The sequence below is a fragment of the Apiospora phragmitis genome (genome assembly GCF_038363925.1).
Source record: "Apiospora phragmitis strain CBS 135458 chromosome Unknown utg000013l:1.0-2965645.0:1.0-2969333.0, whole genome shotgun sequence".
Taxonomy (NCBI): domain Eukaryota; kingdom Fungi; phylum Ascomycota; class Sordariomycetes; order Amphisphaeriales; family Apiosporaceae; genus Apiospora; species Apiospora phragmitis.
The window spans coordinates 923,383-945,675 of NW_027117413.1; the positions used below are offsets into that span (position 1 = coordinate 923,383).

The 22,293-nt window shown below is 53.5% G+C and overlaps 12 protein-coding genes across 12 annotated transcripts; 2 read left to right on the top strand and 10 right to left on the bottom strand.

Moving 5' to 3' along the window:
- Window positions 1–813: 813 nt before the first annotated feature.
- Window positions 814–3,919, top strand: PG994_014028 (uncharacterized protein; the record flags this gene model as incomplete). Its single annotated transcript, XM_066865437.1, has 4 exons — window positions 814–922; window positions 1,055–1,064; window positions 1,409–2,236; window positions 2,440–3,919. 4 exons carry the CDS (start codon window positions 814–816, stop codon window positions 3,917–3,919), a joined length of 2,427 nt encoding a protein of 808 aa, XP_066708566.1.
- Window positions 3,920–4,368: 449 nt separating this feature from the next.
- PG994_014029 (uncharacterized protein) lies at window positions 4,369–5,860 on the top strand (the record flags this gene model as incomplete). Its single annotated transcript, XM_066865438.1, has 2 exons — window positions 4,369–4,515; window positions 4,583–5,860. The coding sequence occupies 2 exons, from the start codon at window positions 4,369–4,371 to the stop codon at window positions 5,858–5,860; spliced, it is 1,425 nt and encodes a 474-aa protein (XP_066708567.1).
- A 349-nt stretch (window positions 5,861–6,209) lies between these two features.
- On the bottom strand, window positions 6,210–6,821 carry PG994_014030 (uncharacterized protein; the record flags this gene model as incomplete). The annotated part of the gene is made up of 1 exon (XM_066865439.1): window positions 6,210–6,821. One exon carries the CDS (start codon window positions 6,819–6,821, stop codon window positions 6,210–6,212), a length of 612 nt encoding a protein of 203 aa, XP_066708568.1.
- A 992-nt stretch (window positions 6,822–7,813) lies between these two features.
- Window positions 7,814–8,425, bottom strand: PG994_014031 (glycoside hydrolase family 43 protein; the record flags this gene model as incomplete). Its single annotated transcript, XM_066865440.1, has 4 exons — window positions 7,814–7,834; window positions 7,963–8,163; window positions 8,215–8,325; window positions 8,348–8,425. The coding sequence occupies 4 exons, from the start codon at window positions 8,423–8,425 to the stop codon at window positions 7,814–7,816; spliced, it is 411 nt and encodes a 136-aa protein (XP_066708569.1).
- A 1,540-nt stretch (window positions 8,426–9,965) lies between these two features.
- Window positions 9,966–10,274, bottom strand: PG994_014032 (uncharacterized protein; the record flags this gene model as incomplete). Its single annotated transcript, XM_066865441.1, has 1 exon — window positions 9,966–10,274. One exon carries the CDS (start codon window positions 10,272–10,274, stop codon window positions 9,966–9,968), a length of 309 nt encoding a protein of 102 aa, XP_066708570.1.
- Window positions 10,275–11,197: 923 nt separating this feature from the next.
- Window positions 11,198–11,644, bottom strand: PG994_014033 (uncharacterized protein; the record flags this gene model as incomplete). Its single annotated transcript, XM_066865442.1, has 1 exon — window positions 11,198–11,644. The coding sequence occupies one exon, from the start codon at window positions 11,642–11,644 to the stop codon at window positions 11,198–11,200; it is 447 nt and encodes a 148-aa protein (XP_066708571.1).
- An 81-nt stretch (window positions 11,645–11,725) lies between these two features.
- On the bottom strand, window positions 11,726–12,310 carry PG994_014034 (uncharacterized protein; the record flags this gene model as incomplete). Its single annotated transcript, XM_066865443.1, has 1 exon — window positions 11,726–12,310. One exon carries the CDS (start codon window positions 12,308–12,310, stop codon window positions 11,726–11,728), a length of 585 nt encoding a protein of 194 aa, XP_066708572.1.
- A 1,421-nt stretch (window positions 12,311–13,731) lies between these two features.
- PG994_014035 (uncharacterized protein) lies at window positions 13,732–14,734 on the bottom strand (the record flags this gene model as incomplete). The annotated part of the gene is made up of 2 exons (XM_066865444.1): window positions 13,732–14,528; window positions 14,662–14,734. 2 exons carry the CDS (start codon window positions 14,732–14,734, stop codon window positions 13,732–13,734), a joined length of 870 nt encoding a protein of 289 aa, XP_066708573.1.
- Window positions 14,735–15,526: 792 nt separating this feature from the next.
- Window positions 15,527–16,372, bottom strand: PG994_014036 (uncharacterized protein; the record flags this gene model as incomplete). Its single annotated transcript, XM_066865445.1, has 1 exon — window positions 15,527–16,372. The coding sequence occupies one exon, from the start codon at window positions 16,370–16,372 to the stop codon at window positions 15,527–15,529; it is 846 nt and encodes a 281-aa protein (XP_066708574.1).
- A 1,221-nt stretch (window positions 16,373–17,593) lies between these two features.
- On the bottom strand, window positions 17,594–18,697 carry PG994_014037 (uncharacterized protein; the record flags this gene model as incomplete). Its single annotated transcript, XM_066865446.1, has 1 exon — window positions 17,594–18,697. One exon carries the CDS (start codon window positions 18,695–18,697, stop codon window positions 17,594–17,596), a length of 1,104 nt encoding a protein of 367 aa, XP_066708575.1.
- An 863-nt stretch (window positions 18,698–19,560) lies between these two features.
- PG994_014038 (uncharacterized protein) lies at window positions 19,561–20,067 on the bottom strand (the record flags this gene model as incomplete). Its single annotated transcript, XM_066865447.1, has 1 exon — window positions 19,561–20,067. The coding sequence occupies one exon, from the start codon at window positions 20,065–20,067 to the stop codon at window positions 19,561–19,563; it is 507 nt and encodes a 168-aa protein (XP_066708576.1).
- A 479-nt stretch (window positions 20,068–20,546) lies between these two features.
- On the bottom strand, window positions 20,547–22,157 carry PG994_014039 (MFS transporter; the record flags this gene model as incomplete). Its single annotated transcript, XM_066865448.1, has 4 exons — window positions 20,547–21,219; window positions 21,254–21,803; window positions 21,869–21,931; window positions 21,989–22,157. The coding sequence occupies 4 exons, from the start codon at window positions 22,155–22,157 to the stop codon at window positions 20,547–20,549; spliced, it is 1,455 nt and encodes a 484-aa protein (XP_066708577.1).
- Window positions 22,158–22,293: the final 136 nt, after the last annotated feature.

Consider the following 22,293-nt stretch of genomic DNA (forward strand, 5'->3'; position numbering starts at 1 on the left):
GCAAATTATCTTACACTGGACTGGGGGACATGAGGAAACGGACATGACATTGGTGGACGGCCCGGAAAGAGCGGGGATGATACCTCCCTTACCTCGAATAGGGGCCTGAAAAATACCCAACCCCATATCCTGGACCGGCATTTCTTTAGAAACCGGCTAGACTGCCGAAAGGAAGGACTTCATCCTTTGCCGTCCCTCCCGAACCATGTTTTTGGGTTTGTGTCGTCTCAGGAGAAGGGGGTAGGAAAGCGGCGGGTGCACACCACGTCAACTTCAGCTCGACCAGGGTGTGGTCGATGTTTTCTTGTCATCTCGGATCGTCGTCATCTCGGACTGGCAACAAGTGGGTGTTACGACACGCCACTAAGGTGCACAGTATATATCTTACCGGATCCTTCTGTCGAACGTGCCCCTCAGAGCTGACTCCGTTTTCTCTGCTCTTATAGACCGACGAGATATAGTGAAATATGGCCTCAGACCTCCACCCCCGTCTATACCGAACACTACTACCCTTGTCGTGTCTAGACACATCTACTTCCCCTGCATACATCAAATCATGAGTTCGGCACATGCTCTGTGGTGGGGACTATGTCGAATTGTTGCTCTGGCCCTACTCCTGCCCTTCCGATCCTCCAAAGTATCTTTGATGGAAGGGATATGCTCATTGTCTGTGATTGGGCTGGTCGCTTTATACCATCTTATTGTCAAGCAACTGTTCGATATTCTACACCGACTCCAAGGGACCTCAACGCAGCATCATGTTGATATCATAATCAACCCCCTTTTCAGAATATTTCTGCGAAACCCGAGTCCATGGTACAGTCGCCGGCGAATCAACAATCCCCTGGCCTCTCTGAACTTCATCCGGACCTCAAGCTGGATCCCTTCTGGGCTTCTTCAGCTCTTCCACCCTGGCTTGCCAGTAAGTGCTCCCTCGCCTGATGCGGCCCTCGTGTTCGAGACCTTGCTCGCAAGAGGTATCGCCATACGAGACAACCCAAGCCAGGTATCGAGTTTTTTTCCTACACTTCGCGGCCTTGATAAGCATGGACAGGTCAGAATCGGTATGTTGTGACATAACTGCTATGTGTTCATGGGAAAAGCAGTACTAAGATATCCCCAGTGCGACAGGAGTGGGAATAACTATTCAAGTAAACCGCGACTGCGCCTATTGCCTCTTTACGGAAAGAACCCTCTAGAAGAAGCCACCGTGAGGAAATTCGAGAATGGTCTACTGAAGGACGACATGTTCGCTTCCCTGGAAGCGCTGTTATTGCCTCCGGGCGTTCGAATTTTACTTGTAATGTTCAACCGCTTTCATAACTATATAGCCGACGGACTTATAGCGTATGGAAACTCATCTACCAGCAGCCGAGGGTCGAAATCTGGTCTAACAGTATTGCCTTAGTCTCAATGAATCCAATCGATTTGCTATACAAACTCCGCGCGCCGAGAGAGACGAAGCTGTCTATCAAGTGGCACGGCGCGTCACATGCCGGCTCTACATCAACATCATTCTGAATGACTATCTGCGGACTCTGTTGGGTATGAACAGAACCGGCGCAGAATGGAACTTGGAACCGGAGATGCTTTCTCGAGGACTTCCCTCCCAAGGAAGTAAATGGTCTAAGAATAGGCCAAAGGATAGCTCTGAAGCTGCTATAAGTCTAATAGTCGGCCACTGGTGGAAGAGCGCCATGTCAGAGGAGGATAACGACCATATATCAATCCATTGCAGCAGAAGCACACACCGATATCGACCCCGAACGCCTGACACGGTGGTCAGTTCACAGGTTGACGAGATGGAACATGACCTCCGTCGCTCAGTTCAAGACATCGCAAGTGCCTTTAGTACCAACCGAGTGCCCGTCGCATTCCGCGGCTCGCAAATCGAGACGATCACTCGATCCCGAGAGCAACGAGTGCCCACACTCAACCAATTTCGACGGACGATGGGCTTGCCTGTGTACAAGACGTTCGAAGATATCAATACAAGTCCACTTGCCACTGCGAAGTTGGGGTCTCTGTACGCACACCCGGACGAGATCGACTTGTATCCGGGTATGGTCGCCGAGCAGCCGCCGCCCAAGAGCATGTTCGCCGCCGCTGTCGCAGGAAAATGGCTCTGGACAGGATCGACGGTGACGTACGCCGTCGTGCATGACATCGTGGCTTTGATCGGGGGCGATCCGTTCTACACAGAAGGGTGGAGCCCGAGCAGCGTGACCAACTGGGGGTAAGTACTTACCAGCACTCTTCTATTTCTGAGCCTCTCCGTCGAGTCTGGTTGAGAACCTCCCGGGTTACACCAAAAAATACTTGATCAGACAAACGACCCACTCCTCGGGGAGTACAAAGAAGACTAATTTGAAAGCGGCTAATACATCCTTCCCCCCTGACTATGGGGCAGATGTATTACCGCACGTTCCTCTCTAACAGATTTCATGAACCTGCTCCAGATCAAAAGGTCGATTGTGGCTGTGTAATGCACAAGCTGGTCATGCGCGCTTTTCCGAAGCACTTTGCTACGAACAGTGTCTACGCCCATTTCCCGTTTTTAATACCGGAGGGGAACCGCACCATCCTGGCCAGGCTTGGCTCTGACGCGTATTACTCCTTCGAGGTTGCGCCGAGAAGCCCATCAATACCGACTACTTCTAATTTTACAATTACCGCCCGGCACGCATATCCACATGGAAGCCCGGTGGATCTTACCAGAACCCTGGAGGCCTCGAATACCACGCTTCAGAATGTGCTTGCACAAGTCAAGTTGACAGTGAGTAGGCGCCGAAACAGTCGGAATCGTGGATCTATCGAGATTGATCTCGTGGAAGAAGTCGTAGCCCCCTACTTCGCGGCAATCTTCTGCACTCAGTTCTCGTTGACGCTATCTACCACCAAGTCAGATGGCGTTCCCACAACAACCGATGTGTGGCAGGCGATGAAGTCGATTTATGAACCTGAGTGCAGCCTGGATCCAGTATTCTCCCTGAACCTAAGAAGAAAAGCAAGAGATGCGGTGGAGAAGCTTCGAGTCCGTCTTGTCCAATCGAAGAAGGTCCAAAGGGGGAAATCATTGAGAGAAAGGCTATTGCATAATTGGCAGGACTCGGAAGACGTAGATCACAGCGGATGTTCGGCCATCAAGATGGTTGCCTACCGCCTGGCCAATCTACAACAAATATTGGTTGAAAGCGTCGAGTATTTCTTGACGCTCGGGAAACGACACAGGGCAGATGTCCAACAGCTGGGCACCGGCATGAACGACTCTGACCCAAGTCGTGCTCGACATGATGCTACCCGAGTGTTCCATTATTTACTCGAGGGCTATCGGCTGTATCTAGCTGCCCCTGGGCAAAGCTTTTGGCGTCCTGGGCGAAGCTTTTGGCGGCAAAGACCGAGTTCGGGCCCCAAGTTTATCCATGTCTCGGCGTCGGCCAGAAACAACGAGCTTTATCCACGAGCCTCGGCCTTGGTCCTGGACAGAGATCTGGCATCCTACGAAAACATTGGCGTGAGGAAAGAATTACTAGAGCTCCTCGGTACGCAGTCGACTTTGACGTTATTCTCGGAGCTAGCTACCTTGTCCGGGTGGGTAGTCGTAGATACTGGCCAGAACCTAGTACCACGTCGTATCAACATACCCAGAGAGCACTGGGCAATCACTGGTGGGGATGGATTTCCAGAAGAAGAAGGTCCTGTGAGTCTGAGCGAACCAGAATGGGACTTCGTTGAAAGTCTGGAAGACTTTGAAAACGACAACTGGGGTGTTGTCTCAGATGAGGGTGATGCAGATGTGGAAAGGTGGGAGTCAGTTTCGCAGGGTGAGGTTACGGTGTATGTCATTAGAGAGGGCGGTCGCCTGAGCAATATGCCAGGTGACTTGCTTCTAGCCTGGAAATCCGACGCCAACAAATAATTAGTGGAAACATTCAACTGAAAATGCGTATGGCTGCAAGTTGATTGTTGTTCCTGGTTTTCTTACTTTGCCTGAGGTCTCGATAAACAGTCGTACGTCGCAGCTGAAATAGCAGCCTTTCCCTTGCAGAACCACTACGCGTAAAATCCAGTTACTCACTGTGGTAAGTTGTTTCTTCATTGGGTTTCCTTCATCAACCCTTCAGACTCACTCTCAACTCACCACAACTAACAAATCTTACCCAATCCACCCAACAGAGGTCCATGCAGGCAACGGTACTTCCTCGCTGCCTCTGTCTAGCCTTTCTTGAACCTTGGGCACTTTTCTTATCTACTCTTTTTGTTTGTTGCTAATTCGACCTTCAGTCCAGGCCACACGTAGGCCTACTACAACATGGCTTCCGACCTCTTCAACAGCAAGATACCCGTTGAGAGCTCATTGAGCAAATGATGGGCCTCTGCGCCTCAGAAGCTAACGCCAAAGCAGTTGCTGCAACATGTCGCAAGGCCCGCAATGTGTGGCTCACTGAGAAGCCGAAACTCATCTGGCATATCTGGTCCCGCAACGACGTCACTTTCGACCTGGCACTCACAGCAGTAAGTCGAGGCCAACCCAAGCCGTAGCTCCCGAAGTAGTGTTGCTACTAACTAAAAGTCGCCCCAGGTTCGTGCGACCAAGATAGTCCAGGAGTCTGAAGGACGCAAGGAACTACCGCCCAAGGACATGGACCCAGGCATGCTGAGCGGCTTTGTCACTATTCCGAGCCTCGAAGAACTGAAAAGCGTCTTTGGATTACTTCGGCTGGTCAACGCACTAGAAACCGCATTGTGCATTGACACGGCTATAGGACGATACCATACTGAGCCCTGGGAGCTCGCAGGGTGTCCCAAGGTGCGAGCAAGAGGGCGAAAGGCCATATACCGCGTCCTGATCAGTGGTGCCACATTGGCAGGTGCTTACACAGAACCCTTTCATGAAGCCAAGAAGATGGGCAAGACGTACGTGAACGTGGACGCCGAGTTTCTGGAGAACTTTGTCGTTCTCACTCTCAACTCGAAGCAAGAGGCCAGAGAGACCGTGTTCGAGCCCCTTGCCACGTGGCTTGCAGAGGACATTCTATCTGACCTCGATGCCCGGCACACTCTGGAGGTTGCAATCAACAAAGAGGACGGTATGGAAGAGCAGTGTTCTTCAGCAAGATCGTGCGCATTCAGATCTCCCGGGAAGGATGATTATATCAGCCGCCATCTGGTCTATTGGAGTGTCATGGAGATGCTATGGGTCAACAGGCACATGTGGATTGCGATTCATCCCCTAATACAGTCGCTCGACTGGGATTCAAGATGGTACGGCCAATACCCGCGTATTTCAGATGAGTCGGAACGTCCACTGAGTGTCCCGGTTATCCTCTATGGCCGCTTCAGAGTTGAAAACGTGGACGTCTCGCGGCTACCAAGACCTTCCACAGTTGATTTTCTCGCTCGTACGGACCTCAGCAGGCACGAGCCCCGTCGTATAACGAAAGTTCGCGTTGACCAATCTGTGGTGTCACTGCTTGGCTGGATTCACAGATTCTCACCGAAGCACACCGAAGATTCACGCAACAACACGATCCCATTGGACCTCGTGTTCCTCGACCATACACTCAAGAAATATGCAGGATTGATGATGCCAACCAGAATCTCCTCCTGCTTGGTGTCGCCCATCGTACTATCAAGTACATACCTGGGCTTAGGGGGTTACTCGATGTTCTTTTGCACACTATATGACTTTCTTGGAGCCAACAAGCTGCCCGGCGGCCCCGAAGAATACCTGAAATGCCAACTGGTCGGTAACATATTAACTCAGGAGTATTTCGACGACTCGGCCGAGGGAGAACCGCGTTCGGAGTGCAAGGCTATCGGCGCATCTGCGCACTTGAGATGCCGATGCTGCTCTTAGAAACAGGCCCAAAAATGCCATGACCGGGATGACTTTTGTCATCTTTGAAATCTCAAGTATCCACACTACAGGGCTTCAATCGATCTTCTCACTTGAAGCCACGGATCAGAGAGGCGACTGTTATGAGGATAATTAGTGAGTTTGTTCCTTCTCGTCATGTTTGGAATATGGTCAACACGGGGACCTGGAAACACGCGTTGTATTAAACCTAGCAGACATGTAATGATATTTCACGAATTACCGATGATTGTTCGACCATACTCCGCGTTTGTGAATTCTCATAGCCTTACCTTACCCTACATACAAATTTCCTACCCACTCACTGTGCCATTTCTTCCTTATTCAACCTTTACTCCCCCCACCTCCGCTCCAACCCCTCCTGCCGCGCCCTCCACTCCCCCTCCAGCATCCCAAAGCTGACGGAGTCGTGCCACCCCCCATTAAACCAGACGTCCTCGCGCAGGCGGGCCTCGCGCACGAACCCGAGCCGCCCGTACAGCCGCAGCGCCCGCTCGTTGTAGCTGAACGCGTTGAGCGTCACGCGGTGCAGGTCCGCCATCCGGAACGCGAACCCCAGCGCCCACTCGATAGCCTCGCCGCCGTACCCGTTACCCCAGTGCGCCTGCAGGATGTCGATGGTCAGGGAGCAGCCGCGGTGCTGGGCCCACTTTGTCGCCTTGGCCGGGTCGCCGTTGGCGTTCAGCATGACGACGCCGACGGGGATCGGCGCGGGCGCTGGCGCTGGCGGGTTTGCGGGGGTGGTTCCGGGTTCTGCTGCTGCTTCATTTTCGGTTGTGGTCGCCGTAGATGCTGTTGTTACATCATCATCAGCAGCAGCAGAGGGCTTCAGACAGATGACGACGCCCAGGAGGGCCTCGAGCAAATCCTTCTTGTACTCCTGGCTCGTCGTCTTATTCTGGGGCGTCGGAAGCCGGTAGGAGAGCCCCGACTGCGCGAACATGTTGCCCTCCACGGCGAGGAAGAAGGCTTCATCCTCGGGGGTGTCCTCCGGGGCCCGATAGATCAGTCGCGGAGAGTGGAAAGGGTCAAAAGGCCGTCCGGTGATCTGGAGGGGTGATAGCTGGGCAGTAGCAGGCATCGTCGACATGAAGGGTAATCTGGTCTTTGCGCGTGTTTCGTTCCTGCTGGGCTGACCTGGCATGAAGCGAAAACAAATAGATAGAAATAAATGATGAAATGAAACACAGTCAAGACGAATTATCTGATTGGAAATGTATGAGAGAAGACAGTGTAGCATTAAATTCCAAGACAGACTTGTTTAATTTCTGATTTCGCCGTATTTATAGATGCTTGGCAAGTGTAGTAAGTAGTAAAGTTGGCCAAGGAGTGAACCTACTGCCAATGCCACTAAAGCCTGCTGCAACGCAGACCTGCGACTCACATTAGCAATAATCCAATGAGTACCTACACTGTAGCCAATGAGTAATTTGACAGTAACGCTGGGGGCTGGTGGCAGTAGCATTGAGATAGGTATAGCATAATAGGGCTAGGGTCGGAGTCAACATCATATTATGTCACATCTACCCCTATAAGCCGTCTTAAATGGGGCCTCCGAAATTTAGTTTGCAGCAGTGCAGTTACAATATGATCTGGAGAACAGCAGCTAAGTGGTCGGGTCGGCGTTTCTCGGGTTACACATGCCATAAGCATAGCGAACATGTCACTCGACGGTGCATTGCTGTCGATGCCGGTGACTCAGAGCAAAAGGGTACTGCATCATCGGCAAATCACACCCTAGCTTTTGATTGGGCACAATTCAAATTCCCAATGATGTTGGACAAAAGCAATCATGATTCATTATGATTCGAAATTTGAACTCGCGCCATGCTGACCGATCTTGAACTGACTGCCAACCACACAGCCAGTTTACTTTATTATTCCCACCGAATTGGTACTTGCTATCAGCCACGCCACCTGAAAGGCCGGTAGTGGCTATGCGAAACGTGTTGGGAGCTTGAGAAGGCCAGAGAAGGCCAGAGAAGGCCAGAGAAGGGCCGGGGGAGGGGTGGGGGGGGGGGAGTGGCAGCAAACTTACCATAGTCGTTGTAAAAAACGGTAGCATTCGTGCGATCCGCAAACACCCCGGCGCCGCCGGGCCCGTAGACGAACTCTTGGCTCTCGAGGACGGTAGTACCGCCGCTGACGGCGCAGCTCTGGCCCTCGCGGTCGACGTACAGGCCCGCGACGTCCCTGCTGCGGCAGACGCGGATCTTATGCTCGACGCCGGGCGCGGGCTTGGACTTGTCGAAGCCGCCGCAGATGCCCTCGTTCCAGAAGATGTACTACATGCTCTGGCGCTCCCAGACGTCGCCGCCCTCCTATGCCGGCCTGACGGCAGCCTGGAACGCGATCTGCGTGTAGAGGACCATGGGGTCCTGCTTGAAGGCGTCGGCCGCCAGGGGCACCTGGCGGATGTCGCCCCCGGACCGAACCGAAGTTCGTGACTCAGCCGTTGCCAGCCCGCACCAAGATGGCGTTGAAGGTGTCGCCGTTCTTGGACTGGACGCCCGTGCCGCCGTGGTGGATCCTGGTGCCGAGTTCCATGGTGGGCGAGTGGGCGTATCCTATGGTCGAGTTCTGCAGGCCAGAAGACGAGACAGTCTAATACATGACGCATTGGTCCCCGACCTTTTGCATGTCAGGAGTCTGATATGCACGTTAGTCAGTATGTCACTCTACCTAGTGAATGGTCGAAGCTGCCTGGCTACGTACTTAAAGGTCCTGATTGCGATTGCCAGCAAGATTGATGTTGCTGCCCTTAGGTAGTACAGCCCCTAAGGTCTCCCAACGGCCGTCGAAACCGATGGGCTTCTAGACGGTGACCCGGCTACTTGTATTGAAGCGGAAGTAGACACCATCGGAGGCGCGCTGGATGACGGAGGGATCATGGGCTTCGCACTGACCAGATCAGGCGGCCTGACATGTACAGTATTAAAGTAAGTCGGGCTTCCCATGATGCGACGATGGACCATCAGCGCGCAAGGGGGGTTGGGCTCCATCCCGAACGTGTGCACGCTCTCTTAGGGTCACCATCGTGGATTGCCCAGGAGCCAGTAGCTCATGACGTCGAACGGAGTTGGGCCAGCTCTTGATGCAATCCGTGGATTTTCGTGGACTGTCTTGGTTGGCTGTTTGAGAAATGTGACCTGGGCTCGTTTCCAGTGGACGGCATTCTATTTGTAACGGCCCTCTGGCTGCGGCGGACGCGGGACCTTCAATTCCCACTAAAGCACCCGTCAGATGCGGCTGAACCACATTTCAGGACATGTACATACACAACATTACAGCTCGCACCTACTGACCAGGAAGTCCATCTTGTCATTTATCTCAGGCAGAACTGTTTTGGTGCCATTTCCCAGCCCTGGATTGGTGTTCTCAAGGCATATGAGCAAGCACCGGCACTGGAATGATTATGATAGAAGTATGATCAAGTCAATTAGGGTCATTAGGAGCTATTAGTACAGTCGTGTTCTTCCGCCAAGATCCTCCTGGGCCATTCCACATCCTTCATGTGCCTTTGCCTTCGAAAACATCGGATCCATTCATCTTGTCTAAGTGCAGGTGACATGCGAGCGAATCCACGTGCGACCCGACAAGAAACACCGACTACCCTTGGCGCTGCAGAAGGAGCCCTGCTCACAGGCCTTGTGTCTTGGCAAGCCCTTGATTCTGATCCTGCATTGGCCACCGGCGGCGGTACACTTACCCTCCCGCGTCTTGTCCAAAGCCTCAGTCGAAGCTTCGGTATCCTCCTCTCGCTCTTCGAGAGTGGTCTCAACATTGTCGTCCGTGGCTGGTGCAGGAGTGTGATGCGTTGTGTAGAGTGAATCCAACCAGGCTACCTGCAAGGAGCCAGTGGCTTGGACTTCAACTGTTCCAATTTTTGTGATGAAATTAATTGGAAGGACCCATGCATCAACTTGTGGAGCGCCGTTGGGTTCCGGCCCAGTGGTTGCACTGGCAGGAATCTCGAGTGCGACATCAAGCCTAGCTCCGTATTGACCAACGCGGTAACTGAAAGGGAAAGGCCCCAAAGTCTTATGTGGTGAGTCCCAGTGAAAGGTCGGCTCGCCCACGACGGCACTCAGTGTTGTGGTGCGTGGGGTGTATGTGGGAGTCCCGGACTGGATAACTGAGGGAAACCATTCCTGGGGGACGGACCTGGTGACAGTAAACGTGCTTGGGTAGCTGTGGGAATATCAGTTGAGATAGTGCGGGTGATTTGATAGGTTTCTTCCGTGGTGTGGACGGCAACAGCGCTGGGCTCCTCGTGATGGCCATGGTCAATTCCGATGGAGATGTTGATGTCATCGTCGTGGCTGTCAGTGGGCAAAGCCAGGCCTGAGCCAGCGAGACCCACAGCGGTGGCGAGGGTGGTCTGGGTGAAGTGCATCGTGGCTGGATGGACTGGAATGTGCAAGTGATGGAAAGTGGAAGAACCCAAACGGAAGAACGGCGAGGAGTACTCGAGCCAAAAGAAATGAAAGTGAGAAGAAGAAGTGAGTGTGACTTGGTCGTTCTGGTCGGGGTGAAGCAAAAAGATGATGGTGATAATGCTGTGGTGTTGAAAAACTGCTTGGATGGATGGTATAAAGAAGAAGAGAGTGCGTGTCGAAGAGCTTGTGGCCAGGACGGGTACCTATTTATGGCCAACGCAGTTGTGAGCATTCCCCAACATATTGCCACATGTTGGGAGGTAGAAACAGGCACCAGTGCAATTAGAGCGCGCTCTTTCCTTTGCGTAGCCGATATGATGCAGGCTATGAAACCAAAGTCGGTTCATGTGGAGGGCTAGCAATACTGAGGGAAAGAAGGAGACGTCTTTTCTCCAGGGCCCTTTGCTCCGCAACCCACAAGCTCAAGTTCCCAGGCACTGCTGTTTCCCGTCTAGAATCTGTTGCCTTCTTCAATACCGTCACTCATGGTTCCTGAACTTGCAAGAAGTGCTTGTGGTGCATGTGATGACCTCGGGATGCCTACCAAATGCTGTGATGGGAGAGAAGGCACCCCTTTGGTCTGCGCAGTACTGAAACAGGCCTGCCAACCACTTCCATACTCTGCTGAAGATGGCATCAGTTCCCATAAAGCACGTAGTTGGACACGCTTGGTTACTTCCCCAACTTGGAAAGTCAACTTTATCCAAAATGTTTGCACGTGTTCAATGATTATCAATATACTCCGACGTCCACTGGGATTGCTAAAAGAAATAAATTCACGCACCATCTAGGTCTCCAATGCGACTGTTCTTTCCAAGAGCATCTGCCCTCTGATGATGAACTCCTCCAAGCCGAGGTACCATTGCACCAACTTTCCCACCTACTCCTTTCGAGTACCGGAAGTCTCACGCGCCCTCAACAGGCCTCCCAGGGCAGCTTCCTTCTCCAACACAGCAACAAGTTCCCTGTGCTCTCTCTTCCACTCCAATGCCAAATCCCGCACCATCTCGTCCTCGCTCCGCAACCACGTGCCGACCATTGCTCCCAGGCCACCAGCTAAGCGCCGCTTCTCTGCGGCTGCAGAGTTTGACTCGTCCTTGTCCTTGTCCTTATCTTCCGCAATCCTGGTGACGTAATTCTTGCCGGCCCGGATAAGATGCATCGCGACCGAAACCTGTACCAAGTTGAGTGCAGACAACGTGTTGCCGCCACCGCCGCCGCCCATAGTAGTTGTGGTCGTAGCCGTAGTATCAGTAGTACTAGCAGTGTCTGTTGCCAGTTGACCGAGATGCACCGCCACCCATAGCTGTTCCTCATCGTTGATCATGGAGCGATCGGAAGACTTGGCCTCTTCAGCGATCTTGTGCCACTGAAGGTGATTCCCACCCTCGAGCAAAGACAAGAGCGTCTACCGCAGCGAGGTTGCGTACTCCCGACAGGCCCCATCAACCTCTCCACCGTCCGGGATCCCAGTGAAGGGATTCAGCCATAGACAGAGCGTCGTAGTCGACGGCAGCAGCGAGTGTCTCCTTTGCTTCCTGTGCGCCTCTCTCTCGGCCATGACCAGCGAAGCCATACTCTCTAGGACTACGCGACCCTTGCTGTTCCACTCCGAGAAAGCCGCAGCACTGAGCGCTCCCCGCGATCCGGACTCTTTGCCAGTCGCGGGCGGGTGGTATGTATTTGCGATCTCGTGCCAGTGGTCGACGTTGCTCTCGTAGTCCCCGAGCAGCGCGGAGCATTGCTCGGTCAGCATGTCGATAAGTCTCGGGAGTATGGGATCCGTCGTCTTCGCGTCGCGCAAGAACTTGACTGTCGCGAGCACTCCATAAAAGGTGTTGGAGTCGTAGGTGCGCAGGAAATGGACCACTTCCGGCTGCTTTCGTAGCTCAGTGTTGGAACGCAATGGGGTGCTGAACTTGCGCAGCGGCTCCGGGCGGCTGAAATACCACACGGTGTACTTGTGAAAGATCTCCAATGCCGCAAACGGCATGAGTTTCCAGTACCTCTGCAAAGGGACCCTCCAAGCCTCTGGTAAAAAATTGGTGTCCAATAAAATACGCACGCACCACCATTGGCCGATTTCCCTCGCCATCACCACCCCTTTCCAGATACTAATAGTACCGCCATTTTAGCAGCTACTTTTATACAATTTACTTTATTCGAACCGTAATTAATTAAATATTAATAGTGATTATACCAGCCTTTTACGCGACGCATAGCAGCAATGCGACGCGGGATAGAGCGTAGTAGCCGTAATATTAAAGTAGGATCTATCGAAGCCCACGCCATCTCAATTATTTCTTTCGCATATCTCTCGTCGGTCATGTTCTCTTTCAGATATTGAAAGCGAGGCTCGATTTCGTATATCTTCGACTTAAGGGCTTTCCACACGTGTTCAATGGGGTTTAAATCAGGTGAATGTGCCGGCCACTGGATAGTCCATATACCCTTCGATTCGAGGAACTCCTTCACGGCGTTGCCGCGATGAATACGCGCGTTATCCTGCATAAAAGGGTCACCAGGCTCGTAAAAGGGAAGGAGGGCAGCCTCGAGAACCTCAATATACCGGGCAGAAGTGAAGCCGCCGGCAGGAGAGTCGGGGTCTCCCCGGCAGAAGATAAGGGGGCTGGTCCCGGCCTCTCTTTCCCTCTGCCACACCATTGCCCACACCATGATACTGATTCGAGGCCTGGAATGATTCTGCGGGCTTATAAGGTCCTTTCGGAAACGTTCTGTGCTGTACCGAAAGACCCATTGGCCTGGTATGTGCGGTGCGTTCTAAATAGTGCATTCGTCTGAAAAGAAGCAAAGCAGCAGCTGTTTCATACGCGCCGGCGAGGACCAATAACGGCAAAACGCGAGCCGTTCTTTAGCGTCCTTTTTCGTCAAGAGGATGCGCTTCGCAGCGCGCCAGCGACCGACCTTCCATTTGCGAAGGTTGCGGCGTGCGGTGTTGACGGAGAAGGAGCGCGGTCTCGATCCTGAGCATGACATTCATATCTAAGCAGAGCTCTCTCCAAGTAGCACGGGGCTTCCGGCGCACCAATTGAACCAGATAGCGCTCTTGCCGTGTCGATAATCTACGACGTCGGCCAGAACCCTGCTTCCTTTTCGGTGATTTTCGTTGAATGAAGCGCTTTACGAGGTTATTGATGGTTGCTGGCCGACGCGTGCCGAACGCGTCTGCGATGACCCTCCTTGGCACACCGGCAATCGAGAGCGCGGTAATGGCCGTAATTGCGTGGGAAGAGAAATCGCCATTTGGCTTGCGATCTGCGGTCAAGATGCGACCAAATTCGGTAATATCCATGTTGGATTAACGAAGTTATAGTAAAAGGAAGTTGAAAGGAAGGAAAAGATGATGAGATGAGATTTCTGGTGTTGGTGGTGCGTGCGTGTTTTTTTGGCACGTCACTTTACCTTAGGGATTTCCGGAAGATCACCAATCGAGACAGGTGCGTCGTACTTAAGCAGAAAGACCTCAACCCACCGCCGATGCTCGGCTACCGAGGCTTTCCAGAGAGGCCAGACAATGCGCTTGGTATACGTTGAAATCACCCCGTTGAACTTGCTATCTTCGTGAACGTAGCTGCCGAGCCCGTCCCGCATAAGGATCTCCTTGACCAATGCCTCGTTGTCTTCGGAGATTTCGGGTAGCTCCCGGTTTTGAAGGACGGCCTCCCAATCAGTACTGATGCGCTCGTTGACGCTAGCCGCGACCGGGACGACGGTTTCGATGGCGGTCAATACTTTCATGGTCACCCGGTTGCTCTCCCACTTCCCGTCATCTCCCGGGCCCAGCTTGGTCAACACGTTGCAGAGGCTCTGTAGCGTCGCGATCCGGATGTCACGATGTGTGGCCACTTTGGAGAGCTCCGCGAGCACCTCCACGGCCGCCTCAACCGAAATGTAGTCGGCGTTGTCCAAGAGCCGGGCCAGATGCTTCACGGTAGTCACCTTGGCCAGCGACCGAGGCGGCGCGTGTTTTGTCGGCTCTGGCTCGCCCACTTTCACGACCGATTGCTCCTCGAGCTTCTCTTCAATGCCCCTGGCCAGCCCGAAGAGAATGTCTTGCGCGTCCTTAGCCGGCAGTCGTTTCAGGTGTCCCGCCGATAAGAACTGTCGGTGCCAGGAGCTCGCATCGGGCCGTTCAAGGATCGTCTGCAGTATCAGGTCGTGCGCTAGCCTTGGCTTGTCGGACTCGGCCACTTTCAATAAGGCGGTGTAAGAGAGCGATTCCAAGTCGCGATCTTCTTTCTGGCGATCTTTTCGTTCCCGCCTCTTGATGTCGGTTTTGAGGTAGAGTCTTGACGGCAATGGCCAGCGAGGTAGGGGGCAGACCCCGGATATAATACTCGATCGAGCGCTTGATATGTTTCAGGAAGTCGGCACCTAGCGCCTCGACCATCTTCATGGTCCTGTCCCATGCAACGGTGAATACATCGGCCTCAGAGACCCCCAGGCGTTTCGGGACGAGTTGGAGGCACCCATATCGATGAGTAAAAACACCATCGAACATATTCTGCACGGCATGCCAATCTGCATCTTTAAAGGAAGGCTCTCGCCTTGGCCTCTTTGTAGCAGTCGCGGAGCATAAGGAGCATACCGTCGGCGATGTCCATTCTTTGCACTAGGGTGTCTAGCTTGCAACCTGCTGGAAGATCCTTTGGGATCCCGGATAGCAACTCGATTCCCTCCTTGTTCCCACAGCGTCGTTGGCGAATATCACTTTGACGGTCAAGGGGTCGCGTACGAATCGTTGCTGCCATGTGATAGTATCCGCGTATAGGCTCAAGTCCCCAGTGGTGTTGGCCAAGTCCGCCGCCCCTTTGGCGAACTGTGCCCTGTGATGTTGGTCCCTTGCCGTAGCATATTTCTTGCGAAGGTTGTCAACATCAACAGCGATCTTTCTTTGGAACTCGGAATCTCCACGTTGGAGCATGGTAAGCAGAAGTTCGACGTTGAAGTTCTTCTGCTTCACCAGGTCAGTAAGGGAAAGAATCGATGGTCCTGTAGGAGGGTTGTATTGGCCGTAAACTGGGTCGCTGCAACCTCGTTGGCCGTCGGGTGGGCTTAGGAAGCTGTAATCGGGGTGGGCATCCAGCAGCCTCTTCAGTAGCCCAATCACCTTCTGCGGCACGACTGGGATCAGTTGCTCAAAAAGTCCATGAGGCCATTTCTGCTTGGCAAACAATCTGAGATCCTGCTAGGTGTCGATGTCAATGCCTTTCTCAGGCACATGCAGACAATAAAGCCTCAGCAGCGGCCACTTGAGATCGTCTCGAAGACGTATCATTCTGTTACGGGAGTCTCGCCCTATGCTTGCAGCGGACCCGCTGTCGAGGCCCCATCGTAGCCCCTGGGAAACCAGCTTCTCGTGCTGTTGAGTAGGCTCCTTCTTCCACAATGCGAAAAGTCGGTTCCACATGAAGCGCAAGTCGTGACTGCTTCGGAGTTTTGGTTCGGTATCGGCCAGTTCCATGGCGAAGATGGCCAGTTCGTTGAGCCTCTCCTTTGTCGCGCCTTTCTTTCCCATACGGTTGAAAACAGACCTGAGGATCTGGAGCTCGTCCAGCTCCGTCTGCCACCACTTGTGGAGGAATGTTCCATCGAGGCGACCGCGCAACAGGCGCAGCGAGAACGCCATGGACTCAGACACATGACGAACTTCGGTCGGCATCGAAGGCTCTTTGGTAACGCATATCTCGAAGAAGCTTTGGAGGTTCTCGTCCTTGCCGATGTGACCGCACAGCATATCGATCACCTGCTTCTGCATCCAAGCGCCGTGCCGGGCCTCGATCCGCTTGGGGTTGCAGCCGGCGTAGAGCGGGTTCGTCTTATCCTGGGACCGCAGGAGCTTGCCCCTGAACTCGTGGGAGCAGGCGCGGACCATGCGGGCGTAGTTGTGCTGGATTGGTCGCTTGTCCGAGCTCGGGTGGTCGCTCTTGTAGTGTGTCGGCACCAGGGCTCGGAGCAGCCCCGTGACCGCCCAGGCCTGCTCCGCCGGCTTGTTTAACTTGCGGCCACCATAGCCGATCGCGCTGGCCAGCATTTTGACGTCCTCGACGGAGCTCCGCGCGAACAGGTCTATGAGGCCGACCGTGCCACCCTAGGGCCTCCCATATCTTCTACCAGATGATGGGGTTAGCTAGCAGATAGCTCAGCTGCCTAAGCGCTACCCTGCGCACACCCTAGAGGCTGCTGCTTCTTCGCCGAGTAGACAGCGCGCCAGCAGCTCGGGTGATCTAGACCAGGACAGGACAATGGTGAATAGATGTGCCGGTAGCGTTTCGCATTTCACAAGACGCAGAAGCTCCTCGCCTATCCTGAGGTCCGAGAGACCCTGTTGCCTAAGTTCGTTAAGATAGGGGACAACCTTGTCGTTGCCAACGTACATCAGGCGTGCTGGATCCATGGTCAATTGCGCTGCCATAGCGGGAGATGGTGGAAGAATATTGTGTATTATGTTACTATCTCAATTACGCCGTTCAGAGGAGGGGCGAAATCAGTATTTATGTGCCGCGCACCATACCAAGCGATCATGATGCTGGCGAAGTAAGTAGGTAATCTGTTTGGGGAGTGGGCTGTTGCCTGGTTCGCCGGCCAGACTGACCGGCGAGACTAAACGAGACGCTACCGTACGATCGAATAGATGCACGGACTAACCATCGATCAGCCGTACACTGGAAATAACACAAAATCAACGCGAGATAAGTATCAAATTGGCATTCAGTATTTTGAACGTTAAGAAATACAGAAACGTCAGGTTGATCTCGATTTAGGCGTGTATTAGACGTCCACGCGGCATTGTTCCGTATTTACGGGATCCTGAACTGCAGTTCAACGGTTTATTCATACCAGCCAGGCATGCCACGGTACAGGCAGGTCGTGTCCCCCAGGCCATGGGCGTAGAGGCGGCTTATAGGGCTTAGCATACCCCGCAGCAGCTGAAAGACTGGGGGGGGGGCCGGAGTGCGTGCAAGCAACCATGTGCATCTTGGGCATCCCAAAGCTGATTGATCAGAGTGAGAGTGACTCAACCAATACGAGATTGCTTTTTGAAATTTCAATTGCAAACTGGCAAAGAATACGAACTCCTGGAAGGCATAGTTGGAATCATTATAGTCGACAATTGCTGCAAGGTGTTTGTGGCCCGATTGACGTGGTGTCGTATCGAGACAGTGCAGTAAGTGCTCTAGGTGCTGAACACGGGCTGCACCGCTAGATTGGTTTGCCTCCAAGCCCCCTAATGACTCCCCGACGCTGCTAAAAACTATTGCACCTTGCCGCGTGAGTCAACAGGCCAAATCTCCTCAATGACCCCGTTCCGGTAAGCGTAATAGAAATCATGCAAATTGATGGTAGGATCGATATGACTGGGAATCATTTCCACCACGTCGCCGACATCCAAATCCGGCGTGCCCTCTTCCCAGACCAGCGACCCCTGCTCGTCACCGAGCACGCCGTACGCGTACCGCGCGTCCTTGCACTCGGCGAGCCCGCTGTCCGTCGTGAGCGTCTTGAGGCCGCTGTCGATGGTGACGGCGCGCGGCCCCTGCCGGCTGACGACGGTCGACCGGATGGTCAGGCTGTTGCTGTAGAACCGGCCGACGGCGTTGCGGTAGTCCGTGTCCATGAAGATGAACGAGCCCGGCTGCACCTCGGTCACGCCCGGCACCGTCACGCAGAACTCGGCCGTGCCCGTCCCGCCCGTCGTGACGACCTGGATGTCGAAGCCGGCATGCCGCAGCGCGTCGGCCGTCGCCGTCAGCGTCTTCATCGACGCGAGACACTGCTGCTCGCGATCGGCCCGGTCGTGCAGGTGCTGCAGGTGGCCCTCGTACCCCTGGACGCCGATGATCTTCAGATGTTTCAGCCCGCCAATGTGCTGCGCCAGCGCGAGCGCGGGTTCTCCTGGGGCCACACCGGTGCGGTGCAGCCCAACATCGAGATCGACCAGCACGGAGATCGGCTCCTCGATCCCTGACGCCGCCAGCGCGTCGTTGATAGCCGTGGCGCCGACCGCGCTGTCAATGACGATCCGAATCTTCCTGTGCTTCTGGTACAGGGCCACCAGCCTTTTCACCTTGACGGGCCCGATGATTTCGCAGGTGATGAGGAGGTCGTCGAAGCCAGCCTCGGCGATGACTTCGGCTTCGCTCAGCTTCGCGACGCAACCCCCCTTGGCCCCCGCGGCGGCGAGCTTCTTGGCCAGGATGGCGCTCTTGGTGGTCTTTAGATGAGGACGGATGTTGATTCCTGTTGGTAACAGCTTGTCCATGAGCTTCTTGATGTTGGCCTCCATCAGATCGAGATCTACGATCATGGATGGCGTGTCAAGGTCAGAGACCTTGTCACCGACTCGGGGGTTATACATCTTTGCCGGATTTGGTGCGCCTATGATGAAAAGCTGACTTGGAACTGTATGGCTCTGTGGTAGTAGGATATAACCTTGATGAAATGTGTTGCAGCGACTTCAATGAGCTTGCAGCTTTGCCAGGTAGGTCATACATACATGCTTCTCCGCATTGGCAAATAGGTAGGTACATGTAGTCCCTCTAAGACCGCATCGCATCGCGTGCGTAAGTCAAGCAATTAGTCAATGGCCGTTGTAATGGCCTCAATTCCAGCTCCGATGGCCTCCGAAAGCGCAAGTGTGCAAGTGGGGGAGATACCAGCTAAAATGCCAATTAGAGGCCCAGGTCGGCATATGCCATGATACCCCGATGCCCCCTCCGCATCCTTCCCCACACTTGTCGGATCTCTTGCGACACGATCGGATTGCCCGATAAGGTATGCCCTAGGATTTCGCAGGGTCCGCACAACAGCACCACATGCATACGACACATCACAACAACAACTTCGAATCAATACTGGAAGTGTAAGATGGTCTCATAAGTCCCTCCCTAACTCGAGCACATCAGACCGAATAGCAAAGCTCTAATCTTGCGATGATTGTCTCTGAAATAAGCTCCCATTTGGCATCCACCACCTGAGTAACCCCCGCAACTATTATGACATCTACACATCTCGTGTAACAAGCTATACTTCCTCCACCGCCTTTTGTTAGTCAACTAGGTTGAATATGTGAAGAAGCAAGATGGTCGTGCCTCTCTCCTGGTTCACATCCCTAGTGAATCCCACGTAGCCATCTCCCGCTCGGCTAAAAACCACAGGCGTCTCTAATTCCTCTGAACCTTCGGGGAGGGATATACCAGCGATTTCCTCGAGGAACATGCTTTAAGTGAACTGCCTTCTGGCTGTACTCGGGCAATAGCACGGTCTCCGCCTTCCTATCTTTGCTGCTGCTCTATGGGGGATGCATGCTTTTGAGTCGCCACGTGTCCAGCCGGAGGGTTGTGTTATAACAGTCACCCATCGCCCAGGGAAAGCCCCAGCTCGCCTGCCAGAGACGGTCCAGGTCCTTAGCTGGATACAAGTCGCGAAGCAGAAGCTGAAGACTACGGTGCCGCCGTAGTGGGCGAAGGCGACGAGTCTTCCGAGAAGCTCACGATTGCACTTGGCTACCACGCCAGGGTCTGCGACGAGCATGCCATCGGGTTTGTGCTCGTTCAAGTAATTGAGGGCTTCGCTGAGAGTTTTGGCACGTTTTAGGTTGGCCTTTTCTAGAAGCATGTCGATGCCCTCACCAAAACCCGCTGGGTCGTCCAATATGTCGCTCATCCACTTGTCTCCTAAGCAAAGGATCAAGATGGTAGGCATATTGTTATCCTCTGAATCGGACATGATGAAGGAACGTAATCTTTTCTAGATTGGGTGTTGGGGAAACGATGATCGGTCCGCGTCTCTGCTGGAATGAACTGGTGTGATGTCGAAATTGAAGAAAGATGAGTGAGTTTTGATTTTTTTAGCTCGAACATTTTTGGTCTGTTGAGCAGGTAGCTTGAAGGCAGGCGCTTATTGCAAACGGGAGTACTGAGGAAGGCGGTACCCTTTTGCAACAGTTCATGTTGAAACCCCACCAATATGGCCTTTGTGCCTGCAGTCCCAGCAACGCAAATTTGGTTGATGCAATTTGTAACTATCGCACTGTTATGGCCTGATTTATTGATCCTTTTAGATGGGCTAGGGCAGCTTGGGTCTTCCCAATCCTTAACTATTTTCCTATCGAAAAGTGTTGACAGTGTTTTAAACACCGCGATGGTGGGTGGGAACTTCCATTACATGACTATGTAGAATATTTGATTTGACAAGTATGGTCTGATTCAAAGAAACCATCTGAATTCTGGAGCACTGGGCCCGTCGCGCAGTTTATGCGTGGGCACATCCCGCGCCGTGGTCTTGACGCCAGCCTTGCGGTTGCGCCTGTGATTGTCAAAGACCATATACGTCCCCAGTAGCCCAGCAACCGTAGCTCCGGCAGCACCAAATACCGCCGTCGTGATCAGTGCCGTCTCGTACTTCGGCTTCTCCTTGGCCAGGAAGATGTTGCTCGAGGCGAGCCCCATGACGTTGGCCAGTGGCACTCCCACCGAGGTCAGCACGACACGTCGGCCTTCGTGGGCGATGTTGTTGTTGTACCATGTCGATAGCAAGACAGACGGTGCGCTGGTACCCCAGACCATCATGAAAGTGGCGAAGTAGGCGACCTGGATCTGCGCCTGCACGTCGGTGATGGCCGCGTAGATGATGAACCCGATAAAGGTCAAAGTGAAGCCGAGCATGATGAACGGGAACCGAATGCGAAAAAAGTCGGAGCTGAAAGCCAAGATCAACAGCATCACTGCGCCTCCCACGTTTGGAGCCACGGTGTAGAGATTGGTTTTCACTGTACTGTAACCGAGCCGCTGGATGATCTGGGGCATGAACAAGGCAACCGATTGGATCGGTACACCGAGGCAGATCTCGATCATGAGGAAGCAGTAGGTCGTGGGGGTACTTGAAGATCTTGATCGAGTCCTTGAAGTTGAACTTCTCCGAGACGATGGAAGAGGAGTCGACTACCATTCGATGGTACGCCAAGGCTTTCTCTTCAGCACCGAGAAATCGGGCGGAAGCTGCATCGCGCGGTAGATACCAAAACGCAAACATGGAAAACAGGACAGAGGCAGCACCCTCTATAATGAAAAGGTAGCGCCACGATTCGATGTGTGACTTGATGTGGAACACGCCAAAGGCGAGCAAGCCACTAAAGGCGTTGGCGATGTTGGAGGCCGCGTAGAAGAGGGCCAGTCGCCTCGCCAGTTCCCCACGCCGGTAAAAGGTCGTGAGGTAGTAGATGACCAACGGGAAGAACCCGCTCTCCGCCATTCCGAGGAAGAACCGCAGGGCAAAGATGCCGCCAAAGTTGGTGGCCGCGGCTGAGCACAGGGTCATGGTACCAAAGGTGAACATGAGAACGGGAAGCACACGGGCGGGACCGAAGCGCTTCCCGATCATGGCAACCGGTGGGGCGAAGACGACATATGGCACGAAGAAGATGGAAACGAGGAGGTTGTATCTTTCCTCGGGGAAGCCAAGGTCTGAAGCTCGAGAGTTAGCTGCCGGCTCGATTTGATGACTTGGGGTCAAGACGGGATGCTCCAACCTTTACTCAAACCGTTGGTCTGCGCATTTCCTATGTTGCCTTTATCAAGCGCGTTGAATAGGTCTGGGGAAAACAACTGATCAGTGAGATCCAGAGTCAATGGGGTTGACCACCACTAACACATGATGGCAAGCACCGGCATAAGCTGGACGTCGAATTTGCGACAGAGCTGTCGCTCGGCAATGTGGTCGACAACGCGTGCCGATTCAGCTGGCGGCTCATTGCTGGTGACAGGCCCCACGGCGACTTCATCCTCCTCGAGGTGCTTGTCGGGTAGAGAACGAGGCATCTTGTCGCACAAGTTCCCAAATGTGTCGACGAAGAAATTCGATGGCAATCATTCAATTTGGTTTATAATAATACAGGTGGAAAGGATAGAGGTGCCTCAAATGTGTAAGATCCGTATGGGGAACCTTGTCGCGAGT